Below are 13839 nucleotides of genomic sequence, written 5' to 3'. Positions count from 1 at the left end.
CAATGCAGAAGGTGCCCAGTATTTCTGTGGGACAAAAGAAATAAAGAAAAGAAATGGGCAGAGACTGCCCAATGCGTCGCTCGGCTCGCCCAATCGCAAGGTGCTGGCCTGTTTTCATTATTCAACGGCGACATGGTGGGCGACGGTGGGCGGACAGCTGGCGCAACCAGGCGCTCGCTCGGTCGGCGGGCGGGCCACAGCCGCGCCCGAAACGAGAGGCGGCGGCAGCGGGAGCTCCCTCCTCCATCAGAACTCGCCTTGTCTAGCTGATTTCAGGAACCTTCTAACCGCCGCAAAATCCCCACGCTCACCACGGCCTTTCATCATTTTTCTTCTCCGCACATAGCCTGCTCTGTACCTTTTGTGATACCCCTTCTCACCCTCCCTCCTCTTCTTCTTTGTGCTCTGCTCGCCCAGCTTGTCGGATGTCACAGAGCTGTCGACCTGCACCGTCTGCTCTGTGCTTCTTCGGACCGGTTGGTTAGGCCTTTTTCTCTGCGTGATCCCTCGAGCGCATTTCATCGCCTGAGCTTTGCACTCCCTTCTCTCTTCCTTTCTGCAATCACCTCAGTGATCCTTGGACTCTCTCCTCGAGCCCCAGGATCCTATTCCATTCCTTTTCTTGCTTGCACACTCACGACTACCATCTTCTGCGTGACGCGGTTTTCCAAAAGAGGCAGGAGACCCCAAGACGTCATTACTGAGCTCTTGCCGTGACTCTCTTTTCGTTCTCTCACCATCACGACCACCACTCCACGCTGCGACTGAACAGCCTCCGGGGAACCTTTTCTCTTCCCATGGTGGCCTATTCTTCTGAGCTTCATCATGGGGAGAATTAAGAAGGTGGCGGGCTCGAAGCATGAAGCTACAATTGTAAGTAACAACTTTTTTTTAACCAGTCAAGTTGCCGGGCCCTCGAGCTGATTCCCTTGTTTCAACTGCAGTCACCATATCTCTCAGACTTTATCGCACGATCTACGCAAATCGCCATCCCAGAGCTTCCTTCCCATCTTGCGACACTTCCCCGATCATGGCCTTTCCCCCGAGGTGACCTCTATCACTGGATCGGGGTGCTGAACCGTTTCGATGAGATCCTAGCCGCCGTGATCGATCGATACGGTCTGAACTCGGGTCCGCAGACGAAGCCCTTCGGTCGGTCATTTCTGGCCGATTCCTATGCGAATGAAGCAAGTGGGCCAACGCGGGAAGACATTGATGCCAAGCTTGATGCTCTCGGCTATGGACCGGAAGGAGACAGAGAGCTTCTGGAGGCCATCCTGAGCTTCTCTCAGCTCCTTCAGGAAAAGTGTGGCAACCGCAGTCTATACAGCAGTAGCGAACGTCTGAATGACCTTTTGAACACGACCTCGAATTCGCTTCTGCTGATTACGCTGCGTCTTGCCCTATCTCTGGCCCAGAGATATCATGCTCGGCAGCGGAACGCTAGTCCTAATCACATTCAACAGAGTTTGCTGGCAGCCCACTACAATATCGACTTAGAAAGGGTCCAGAAACTCGCTTCGCCCTTCCCGCGACCCACGGTCATTACGAAGCCGCCTGTTGCTCCGTCTTCTCCAGCGGTCTTGACAAAGGGAAAGGAGAAAGCAGTCCCGACGAAGCATGATGCGAATGACATGATCTCGCTGCTGCGAGAGAGCGATGGCTGGGAGGAATGGGGCAACGTTCGTGCTGTATACTATCCTTCGGGCTCTTCCGATCAGGGAAGGACTGCGCCCGAAGGTGCAGCAACCGAGCAGAGCCAGCAGGCTCCGGCGACCCCGACGCCCTTACGCCGAAGTGCGACTCTTCCCACCCCGCGGTTCAGCCGCGGATCAAGCACGGAGGAATCGCCTGGGGTGTATGGCAGCACTCCTTTAGGGAAGCCTGAGGAGACGGGGCGTGGTTCGAAGGTTGTTGAGATTCCGTCCATCAAGGTTTCTTCGTCGAAAGTCGAAGATCTCTTGGAATCGAAATTGACGGAAGTACCAAATGAGTCGAAGTACGACTTCCTTCACCGGGTTCGTATGGCACGAGCTCTGGTGAGCTCTCCTAGTCGAGAACAACTTCTTGCGATTCGGATCCTCGCGATCACGAATCTGGCTTACGTCTATCCTGAAGCCGTTTTTCAGCAGAAAATTCTCCAACACGACACGGATCAACCTAAACGTCTTCAACTTGTTTATCAGCTCGCAGAACTGGTCCACCTAGGCGCCAGTGGAGACCTCGCAGCTTCTCGGACCACGCAGACGCTTGCCCTGAATGCACTTGACGCGCTCTCGAAACACAAATCGAGATCTATCGATGTTTGCGCGGCCCTGAATGTTAATGTCAACCACGGCATTCTTATGTTCCTGACTCGAAAAGCGATCACCGAACTCGGGGGTGAAGATGTCGATGGGGACGATTCCGGGCAAGATGAGTGGCGAGACGCATTGTTCGCGTTGCTGAGGACGATCCCAAGCGCAGGCTCGAGGACTCCCGAGACTCTTGTCGCCGCCGGCTTGATTCCGATGTTTGTCGATATTCTCAATCTTCGGACCGAAAAGGCTCGTCGCGTCTACCCTCGCGTTCTAGAATTACTCGACACTTTTGTTCACTCCGTCAGAGACGCCCTTGGCACCCTTGCCAGTGCCAGAGGCTTTGATGCAATTTCGGACCTGATTGGATTCGAGACCAAGTCCGCTTTTGAGAATGTATCCCGGGGAGCCGGGATTCCCCCTGAGTTCCGGACGCCCTCGGTCGACTACGAGGTCTCGTACTTCCAGCAACAATCTCTTCGATGGCTCTTCAGATTCGTCAACCATATCATGCAACATAGTGGTGGCGGGTTTGATCGCTTATTGCGGAATTTGATAGACTCTCCACCGTTGCTGACGGCCCTCCGTCTGGTGTTCGAGAACGCACGCGTTTTTGGTGCGCACGTTTGGAGTGGAGCTGTCAACATTCTCAGTAGCTTCATCCATAATGAGCCGACTAGCTACGCCGTTATCGCAGAGGCGGGCCTCAGTAAGAGTCTCTTGGAAGCAATTGTGCTTAGGGATTTGAGCGTTCCAGAACATCCAGAACCGTCAGCGACCGGCGATCAAGCTCTTTCCTCGTCTCGACCTGTCTCCACGACCTCGGGAGAGTGGTCCCAGGAAGAGACCAGGACTCCGGAGTACCATCTTATTAGACCCGATGCCAAGCCGTTGGCTCGTGGAATCTTGCCAGCGACCGAAGCTATGTCCTGCATCCCGCAAGCTTTCGGTGCCATTTGTTTGAATTCGACTGGGCTGGAACTTTTCCAAGCTTCGGGCGCTCTGGAGAGCTATTTCGAAATCTTCGAGAGCCCTGAGCACGTCAAATGCATGAAGGACGATGCCAACCTTGTGCGCTCGCTGGGAACAACTTTTGACGAGCTGGTTAGGCATCATCCAGCCCTAAAACAGTCAGTGATGACCGCTGTCATGGTCATGGTTGCTCGCGTTGGCCTTTTGTGCAAGAGGAAAGCTTGGGAGCATGGAGCAGGTGCTAAGCTGTGGACTCAGGATAAAGAGGGAAAGCAGTCTGTGGTTGGAGGTACCTCTTCTCTGCTCGGAGAGCTTGGCGTTCCGTTTGAAAAATCAATCGAAAGCAGCGGACAGTTTACTACTCCGGAGTTCAACGACGCTACTCTTCCTAATGGCGGCAAGATGATAGTCGGTGATGTGAACCGGCTCGGTTTACCAGAAAATGGGCCCATGGAAGCGAAGGACCAAGACAGTCACGGACTTACGGTCGCTAATTACCTGTACCCCGTTCTACGATTCCTGGGGGCTTTCTTTGAAAACCAAGCCAATTGCACCTACTTCATCGAATCCGGCGGCGTCGAATTGGTGTTGGACTTTGCCACTCTTCCCAGTCTCCCGTTCGATTTCCGGAACAGTGAGGCGAATCACGAGCTCACTCAATTGGTGCATATGATGGCAGAGACGAAGCCGCACCTCGTCCTGCCGTCTCTTGTCAAGCGAGCGCAAAGTGCCATTGATAGTATTGCCGATTTTTGGATGGAATCGAAACCAAATGGCTTCTTCACCTCGCTGACAAGGCCAGAGTCCGAAGCTAGCGCTGCGGACGGAGACGGTGGTGACAATGTTGAAGTCGCAAAGTCTCGTGGGACTTATTTTGCGAAGCATCTGGTGGCTGTTCATATCCTCACGGACATTCTTCGTGAGGTTTACACTCCACCTATGTACCAGACCCGTCCCAGCCAGCAGACTTCAGCGTTTACTCAAGTGAATTTAGCCGACCGGTATTCCTCCCTTGTTACGGCTCTGGGACATCTGCATGCCGCTTGTGTGTGGGAAGAGATACTCCTTCAGAAGAATATCCCGGAGCGCTGGATCGAAGCCATGAAGGTGAGGGGATACGATACGGGCAATGAACAGGCCAACGACGCCGCTGGAGTCTTGAACACCGATGAGGCCTCGAATGCTGCTGCGAATGAAGATGCCAACGCTGCGCGCTCCCCAGAAGGCACCCAGGCCCAAGGTGGTGATGCTTCAGGTCTTCCTAAGCCTTCGACGGCTAGGGTGAGTGAAGACGGTGCTGCATTCAAGAACGCGCAAACTCTTCGTTATCTCTTGAGCTCTCTGCCTTCTTCAATCACGGGCTTCTTCCACCTGCTTGGGCATGGGATCATTGGAAAACGGCGGATCGATAGTTATCAACGACAGAATGCGTTCATGGTAGCGGATTCGATTGCCAGTGTTGTGCTTCGTCAACTCCAGCTGGGTGCTCCAAACAGGAGCCCTAATATGAAGGATCGGCTTTCCTACCTCATTGTAATTCTGTCTTCCTTTTCACAGTTGCTCTTTGAAAGTGAGTTTTCCTCCCCTATCTCTTCGTAAACGCTCGTTTCTAACCTCCCCCCCCTTTTTTTCTGTCTTAGCTACTGCTGAACGATCCCACTCCCATTGCTTGACCTTAATCCTACTCTCATTTAAGAAACAGAACGGATTGAAAGTGATGAAAGGTCTTTGCGATATCTTCCTGCGCGAGATTAAGGCTCTGGTTCCTCAAGTTGGGCAGCTTAACGATCCAGAGCAATCTGCCCGACTTGCGTCCGCATACGGAGGAGTCAAGATCATTTTGACCTTCTTTGCTGAAATCACATCTGCGAGATACATCATGCAATCGAATCAGACACAGGCTTTGGCTGGAACCGAAAGAGAGCGCGATCGTCCAGATTACTTCCATCCAGCTCAATTCTTAGTGGATCTTCGGATGGAGGTCCTTCCAATGGTCAGAGAGTTGTGGAGTTCCGATTTTGTCGACCATGCTTCCAGTTCTATCGTCAAATGTCTGGTGGACATCCTCCGCTCGATTCTCGAAGGGGAGAACGAGACTGGGGCTGCTCGACAATCTGACCCTCCCCAGTTTTTGGCAGATCCTTCGAAGAAAGTATTCACGATCAACAGGGAACGGATGGCCACGCTGCGCGAGAAAGGCTTCGACAAGGATCTTGTGCGAGAAGCTCTTTATCGTTGCAACAATGTCCTTGCTGCCGCTGAGGAATATTGTAAAGCGCAGAATTGGCTGCGGCCTCCGGCCAGACTCCCGCCGCCGGCATACGACATTTCCGGAACCGCTCCGGGAGATTCCTCAGAGGACACCCCTGTGGGGGATGCTCCTCCATTTGCTGGTGGTCTTTTGGATCATTCCTCTCTTGCAATGCTTCTTGCTCAAGCTTCAGGTCGTTCTGCCGAAGATGGGTCTGATTCACAGCAGGGCCAGAACAGAGAAGATGATTCTGGCAACCGCGCGGAGTTCCTTGCTCGAGCCTTGAACCACATTCTTAATGACCAGGAAAATCTTATGAGTGACACTGTCGAAGAGCACTCCTCCGAGAATCGTGGGAATCCGTCAACCGACCCTGCATCGCAGTCTTCGGAACAACAGCCTAGAAGACGAGAAGTTACCACGATTGAGGATCTCGACGCTGAGCGTGACAATATAAGGTCCAACCTGATAGAACGTTGCTTGGATGTTCTCAATGTCCATCATGATGTCACATTCGATCTGGCAGACCTGATCGCTGCTGCCACGAGGAAGCATCGCGATCCTGACGGTTTCCGGAAAGAGGCTGGAGAGACGCTCGTCCAGTCGCTGGTTTCCTTGCAGACGGAAGGGGATCTCCGGCCTTCTGGCAAGAAGATCGCCGCCTATGCCAATCTTCTTGCGCTGATACTTCAAGATAAGGATATCTATTCCGCAACGTTAGGGGAGTTGAAGGAGTGTTTCCTAACTCTTCTCGGGTTCATTAAATCCCGCCTTCTGATAAGGCTACCGAAGAACCCTCGCCTTGGATCGGTCAGGTGCTGCTCGTCATCGAAAGGTTGTTGTCAGACGACGCTCAGCCGCCTCAGATCCGTTGGAATCCCCCTAGTTTTGACGAGCCTGACGTCAATGAGGAGCCGGCACAACTTGAGGAGCCTCTCATTTCATATGGCGAGAAGACGCAGCTATTCGAATCTCTTTTGGAGATCCTTCCACGCATAGGGAAGGATGACTCGCTCGCCCTATCCGTGTGTCGAATTCTCGTCATTCTCACCCGGAATCGAACTATTGCGGTGCGCATGGGGGAGAAGCGAAATTTGCAACGTCTCTTCGTCATGGTGAAGCAGCTTTCGAGCTCCACGAACGAGAAATTGCAAAGTTCGTTCATGCTCATACTCAGACACATTGTGGAAGACGAAGAGACTATTCGACAAATAATGAGGAGTGAGATTGTTGCCAACTTCGAGTCCAGGTCCTCTCGGCAGACGGATACCACAGGATACGTTCGGCAAATGTATCACTTGGTTCTGAGGTCACCAGAACTATTTGTGGAGGTTACAAACGAAAAGCTCAAGCTTCAGCGATATGACTCCCATCAACGACCACAGGTCCTCACCTTGAAGACAGACAAGGCCGACACCTCCAAAGATGGTGATGCCCACAAAGATAAGGCTGAAGAGCCAGGCGAAACTACTGCGCCGACAGAGCACAAAGAAAAGGGCAAAGCAGTAGAGCTTAAACCACCTGTTGTCGAGCATCCAGATGGTGTCATTCATTATCTGCTTTCGGAATTGCTGTCCTACAAGGATGTTGATGACAAAGAGCCCGCGCCGGAAAGCGCCGAACCGTCGGGGGCTGATCGGTCAGAATCACAAACTGATGTCGAAATGTCTAATGGCGAACCCTCTCCGTCGTCTTCCAGTGCGGATCTAACGGCAGCACGAAGCTCCAAGAAACCGGAGAAGGCGACATTCAAAGCCGATGAACATCCTATCTACATCTATCGTTGCTTCCTCCTCCAGTGCCTAACGGAACTTCTGTCATCATACAATCGTACCAAGGTTGAGTTCATTAACTTCTCACGCAAAGCTGACCCTATGGCGACTACGCCATCGAAACCACGATCGGGCGTCCTGAACTATCTCCTGAACGTCCTCATCCCTGTCGGTACATTAGAGCATGATGAGTCTGTGGCATTTAAGAAGCGCAGCAACACGTCCGCCTGGGCAATGCGAGTGATAGTCGCGTTGTGTACGAGGACTGGGGAATTTGGCGGAAACAACAGGCGACGTAATACGGAGGATGAAGAAGAGGAACCTGAGTTGCTCTTCGTGCGGCGATTTGTTCTTGAACATGCGTTGAAATCATATCGGGACGCAATGGCCTCTAATGAGCCACTGGATGTCAAATATTCACGCTTAATGTGCCTGGCTGATCTGTTTGACAAGATGCTTAGTGGATACACATACGCAAGTGGCGACAACACTTTCCCTTCGTCCACTAAGCAGCTTGCCAAGACCATGTTCGAGAAACATTTTATCTCCGCTCTGACTGCTTCCATCGCCGATATCGATCTGAATTTCCCTGCGTCCAAGAGGGTGATCAAATACATCCTTCGTCCTTTGAATAAGCTTACGCAGACTGCTGTCATTTTGAGTGAGACCTCGAGTATATCTGCACCTGGTGAAACGGAGGAGGACGAAATCTCATCAGCCACATCTGTTTCAGACATGGATGATGATCGTGAAGAGACTCCTGATCTTTTCAGGCATTCCACTTTGGGTATGCTAGAGCCTAGCCACGAGGAGGAAACCAGCGAAGAGGAATCCGAGGAGGATGATGAATTGTACGACGATGAATACGGGGAAGAAATGGATTATGAAGAGGATATGCCTGAAGATGATGGAGAGGTCGTCAGTGATGAAGACGAGGACATTGAAGGGCCAGGCCCTATTGAGGGTTTGCCTGGAGACACTGGCATGGATATCGAAGTTCTCATCGACGAAGATGAGGATGACGATGAGGATGACGACGAGGAAGATGAGGATGACGATGAGGATGACGATATCGATGCCGACGACGAGGTGATGGCTGGAGAGATTACCGGTGACCATGACAACGACAGCCTGGCAGAAGGTGATGATGACGAATGGGAGAGCGAAGAGATGTCTGAGGACAACGAAGAAGCGGAAATGTTGAATCAATTCGAGAACGAACTCGAAGACATCAGACAGGCAGATCAACACGGTGATAGCCAGCGCTTTGACGATCTTTTCCGTGTACTTCATGAGGCCGCTGGTGGAGTCGAAGATTTCCGGGGCAATGATGTTCAAGACGACATGGTAGACGATGAGATTAACGAAGATGAAGGTAAGTTTGCGTCATGCTCTTCATGTTGTTCCTATTGTACTAATGCTCGCCGCTGCAGATGAAGAGGAGGAAGGTGACGAACTGGAGGAAGAACTTGACGACCTGGATGAAGACCAAGGGTCTTATGAGGACTATGATGGTAAGTAAACTCGGAATAATGTCCACACAGTCTGCGTCTGACCGGCCATGTATTAGATGAAGATATCGAACACTGGGGATGGGAAGGTGAGGAACCTCCAGTTCCTCGACACCATCACCACCATCACCATCATCGCTACCGCGGAATGCAGCCAACATGGACTACCTTCCCCGAAGGAATGTCCAATCGTCATGGCATAATACCGATACCTCCTTACCGTTCGCATCGCGGTCAAATTACTTCTCGCAATACTGATGACGGCACCAATCCCCTCCTGATAAGAAGCGATCGGGGTCCTGAGGTACCTGGGCAGGCCCGTGGCGCTGGAACCGAGGCGTTTACGGACTGGGTTCACAGTGTTGATCCCGCCTCAACCGGACGCCTAGTCTCCATGGACAGCCCTGTCAGTTTCATGAACGCCATAATGCAGGCTATCGGGGGCCAAGGGGGTCCAGGGTTCGGCGTGATCACACGCCCCGATGGCATCCATGTTCATGTCGATCGACGTGCCATCCCCGACAACCGCATCCAAGATATTTTCGGATTAGGCCGGCAGCAAACCGCCCCTACCCGATCTCGTGACGACCCGTCTCAAGCGGTCAGCTTCGCACTGGCAACGACCACGACCCGGTGGCAAGAGGAAGCCCGCATCCTCTTCAGTAGTAACTACATAGAGAAGACTCAACGCGTTGTCAACTCCCTGCTGCGTGTCCTTGTTCCTCCTGCCATCGAAGAAGAAAAGAGGAGACAGAAGGAGTTAGAGGAAGAGCGTAAACGCCGCGAAGAAGAGAGGGCTGAAAAAGAACGGCAAGAGCGTCTCGCCAAAGAGGAAGAAGAAAGGGAGAAGAAGCGCAAGGAAGAGGAGGAAGCTGCGCGACGCCAGCAAGAACTGGAGAGTCAAGCAGAACAGCAGGCTTCGGCAGCGGAGGCAGATGAAGCTGGGGAACCAATGGACGATGTCCAGGCCACTGAAGGGGGTGCCGAAGTGGCTGCTCCTACCACCGAAGGTCCCGAAGCTGGCCCTTCAGAACCACCTCGCCGTGTTCATACTACGATTAGGGGTCGTCAAATTGATATTACCGGCATGGAAATTGATCCGGAGTACCTGGAGGCGCTGCCGGAAGATCTCAGGGAAGAAGTTATCATGCAGCAACTCGCAGAGCAACGTTCTCAGGCTGTGGCGTCAGGAGAGGAACCGACTGAGATAAACCAAGAGTTCCTCGAAGCCCTGCCACCCGAAATCCGCGAAGAACTGTTGCAGCAGGAGGCGGCAGCCCGTCGCCGTCGAGAGCGGGAGAATGCTCGCAGGCAAGCCGCAGCAAGCGGTGCTCCTGCCCATGCTGAAGATATGGATCCGGCCAGCTTCATCGCTACTCTCGATCCGTCACTGCGGCAGGCCGTCCTTGCTGACCAGCCTGAGGAAATCCTTGCATCACTGGGTCCGGAATTCCTTTCGGAGGCTCGCGCTCTCACCGGTCGAAGATTGGCCCAGTTTGGCGATGCTGGCCGCGCCGACCAGCGGCAGCGGGACGAAGAGGCGGAACATCAAGAGACCAAAAAGCCCCAGCGCCGTCAGATCGTCCAAATACTCGACAAGGCCGGCGTTGCGACGTTGCTCCGCTTGATGTTCATGCCTCTCCAGGGCAACGCTCGCCACCAACTGAATGACATTCTTCATAATGTCTGCCAAAATCGCCAGAACCGGGTGGAGGTTGTCAGTCTCCTGCTTTCGATTCTCCAGGATGGAAGTGCGGATGTCACAGCTATCGAGCGCAGCTTTGCACATCTATCCCTACGTGCTAAAACACCGGCAGCCCAGAAGACTCCCCAATCTGCCAAGCGGACGCTCTCTTTCCAGGCGACTCCGAGTGCTAACAATGAAGTGACACCGCTCATGGTTGTGCAGCAGTGCCTCGGAACGCTCTCTTTCTTGACTCAGTACAACCCGCACATTTCCTGGTTTTTCCTTACCGAACATGATTCTGCCTCTGCCCTCAAACTCAAGGCATTCCGTAAGGGCAAGGCCAGGGAGAATCGGGAAAACAAGTTCGCTCTGAATGCACTGCTGTCGCTCTTGGACCGCAAGTTGATCATGGAAAGCCCGACTTGCATGGAGCAACTGTCCAGCCTTCTTAGCGCGATAACTCAACCCCTCACATTACTGCTTCGGCGTGAGAAAGAGAAGCAGGAAGAAGGGAAGGGCAAGAAGCCTGAGCGACCCGGTGCAGAGGAGCCTGCGGAAGAAGTGGTTGAGTCGACAGAGGCTGGTCAAGATACCACCATGACGGAGGCCGCTCCCCTACAAGAAGACGCGTCTGAGTCAGTGGAACCGGCTGAAGCGGAGGTTCCAAAGCCAAGCGTTGAAGAAGATAAGCCTAAGAGACGAACAATGGAGCCTCCTGTTGTTCCGGAACATAATCTGCAGCTGGTGGTCCGCATCTTGGCAGCCAGAGAGTGTAATGGAAAGACTTTCCGAGACACCCTGTCTACAATCAACAACCTTTCCGCAATTCCAGGGGCCAAAGACATCATTGGAAGAGAATTGATCAACCAAGCGCAAGACTTGAGTGAAGCAATTTTAACGGATCTCGATGAACTGTTGCCCCATATCCACCAAGCGCGGACCGGCACTGACTTGCAGGGTCTTGCACTTTCGAAGTTCTCTCCCGCCAGTTCCGATCAAGCGAAATTGCTTCGTGTCTTGACGGCACTGGACTACCTATTTGACCCCAGCCGTCTGGAGAAGATTAAGGGCGCGGAGCCGGCGTCTGCTCCTAAAGAGGACGTGTTGAAGACCCTGTACGAAAGCTCCACATTCGGTCCGCTCTGGGGCAAACTGAGCGAATGCTTGACGGTCATTCGGCAGAAAGAGAACATGTTGAACGTCGCTACAACCCTGCTTCCTTTGATCGAGGCCCTTATGGTCGTTTGCAAGAATACCACTCTGAAGGATGCGCCCCTCTCCCGGCGCGGCAGGGAGTATTCTGTGTCTAGTCCGCCTCCTGACACAGAAGGCGTCATCAACATGGAGAATCTGTTCTTCAAGTTTACAGAAGATCATCGAAAGATCCTCAATGAGCTCGTCCGCCAGAATCCAAGGCTCATGAGTGGGACATTCTCTCTCTTAGTCAAGAATCCCAAGGTCTTGGAATTCGACAACAAGCGCAACTACTTCACTCGTCGTCTCCACACACGTGGTGCCGAAGCCCGACACCCTCACCCTCCTCTTCAGCTTTCCGTCCGGAGAGACCAGGTTTTCCTAGATTCATTCAAGTCTCTCTATTTCAAGACGGCAGAAGAGGTCAAATACGGCAAATTGAATGTCCGTTTCCACGGTGAGGAGGGTGTAGATGCGGGAGGTGTGACTAGAGAATGGTTCCAAGTTCTTGCTCGTGGAATGTTCAATCCGAACTACGCGTTGTTCATTCCCGTCGCCTCTGATCGGACCACTTTCCATCCCAACCGTCTGAGTGGTGTCAACTCCGAGCATCTGATGTTCTTCAAGTTCATCGGTCGCATTATTGGCAAGGCGTTGTACGAAGGCCGTGTTCTCGATTGCCACTTCAGCAGAGCTGTATACAAGCGAATCCTCGGGAAGCCCGTGTCACTCAAGGATATGGAGACTCTCGACCTGGATTACTACAAGTCTCTAGTGTGGATGCTGGAGAACGACATTACAGACATCATCACCGAAACCTTCTCCGTCGAAACGGATGACTTTGGAGAGAAGCAGATCATTGACCTTATCCCCAACGGTCGCAACATTCCAGTCACCCAGGAGAACAAGGAAGAATATGTACAACGGGTGGTTGAATATCGCTTGGTTGGTTCCGTCAAGGAACAGCTGGACAATTTCCTTAAAGGTGAGTTATCGTTATCTACGAGAACTCCATCGATAAATGCTAACAGATCGAAAAGGTTTCCATGATATTATACCACCGGACCTCATCTCCATCTTCAACGAACAGGAATTAGAACTGCTGATTTCTGGTCTGCCTGAGATCGATGTGGACGACTGGAAGAACAACACGGAGTATCACAACTACTCGCCGTCGTCCCCGCAGATTCAGTGGTTCTGGCGTGCTGTCCGGTCTTTCGATAAGGAAGAACGTGCCAAGTTGCTCCAATTTGTCACGGGAACCAGCAAAGTTCCGCTCAATGGTTTCGCAGAGCTTGAGGGCATGAATGGATTTAGCAAATTCAACATCCATCGTGACTACGGCAACAAAGATCGCCTTCCCAGTTCCCACACATGCTTCAACCGTAAGTGTCTTCTGGCTCATTCATCTTCGATTGTGAATTTGGTTTGCTGACTGGTCTTATCTAGAGCTTGATCTGCCGGAATATGAAAGCTACGAGGAGCTTAGGTCGCGTCTATACACTGCGATGACAGCTGGCAGTGAATACTTCGGGTTCGCATGAAGACGAGGGGGTTTTCTTCGTTACGCTTCGCGATAATTATGGGCATGTGCGCGATATATCCAAGCATGCGTTGGCGCTCGAGATTTTTGCTGGGTTGTTCAAATTGACCAAAATTTTTTCTTTGCATTTGACGGATGGAGGATGCGTTGTGGGCCTTTGTATTTTAGATTTCTGATGCCTTGATTTTCATGAGGTTGTGAAGTTGTGACGAGGGAGGGGTCGACACGGACTGAAAGAACTGGCTGAAGTGCAGGTCAGCCGGTCCCTTTCAGTGTCACGGTAGCCCTGCGGATATGGTTATTTATCATGTGTGTAATTAATTTTTAGATCCTTCCAATTTGAAAAGTTACCTCATCTAGCCTTGTCATCTTGTAGCGGTTCATCCAGACGGATAAGTTTTGGGCTGAGGCGGTGAAGGTCTTTACTGGAAGCGGACTTGCTTCCCCACATCTATTATCTATCAGTCACGGATAAGGAAACTCTTTTGACATTTCTCTTAATCTGCCGCGGAGTGAGACTCGATCGCCAACTGCCATGGGCATCGTTTGCTTGTAAATAGTCTCTCATTTTTTTAATTAAATATTTTTTTGCTGCAAAATCTCTGCGGGAGT

At 52.1% G+C, this 13839-nt stretch overlaps 1 protein-coding gene across 1 annotated transcript; it reads left to right on the top strand.

The window, feature by feature from the left end:
- Nucleotides 1-859: 859 nt before the first annotated feature.
- T310_5463 (Ubiquitin--protein ligase) lies at nucleotides 860-13228 on the top strand (the record flags this gene model as incomplete). The annotated part of the gene is made up of 8 exons (XM_013471677.1): nucleotides 860-873; nucleotides 905-4802; nucleotides 4972-6236; nucleotides 6356-8667; nucleotides 8726-8806; nucleotides 8863-12669; nucleotides 12716-13069; nucleotides 13134-13228. 8 exons carry the CDS (start codon nucleotides 860-862, stop codon nucleotides 13226-13228), a joined length of 11826 nt encoding a protein of 3941 aa, XP_013327131.1.
- Nucleotides 13229-13839: the final 611 nt, after the last annotated feature.

This window comes from Rasamsonia emersonii, assembly GCF_000968595.1.
Source record: "Rasamsonia emersonii CBS 393.64 chromosome Unknown ctg1118621760286, whole genome shotgun sequence".
Lineage (NCBI taxonomy): Eukaryota > Fungi > Ascomycota > Eurotiomycetes > Eurotiales > Trichocomaceae > Rasamsonia > Rasamsonia emersonii.
The sequence above is the reverse complement of the archived record's forward strand: the minus strand, read 5'-3'. Positions and strand labels throughout refer to the sequence as shown.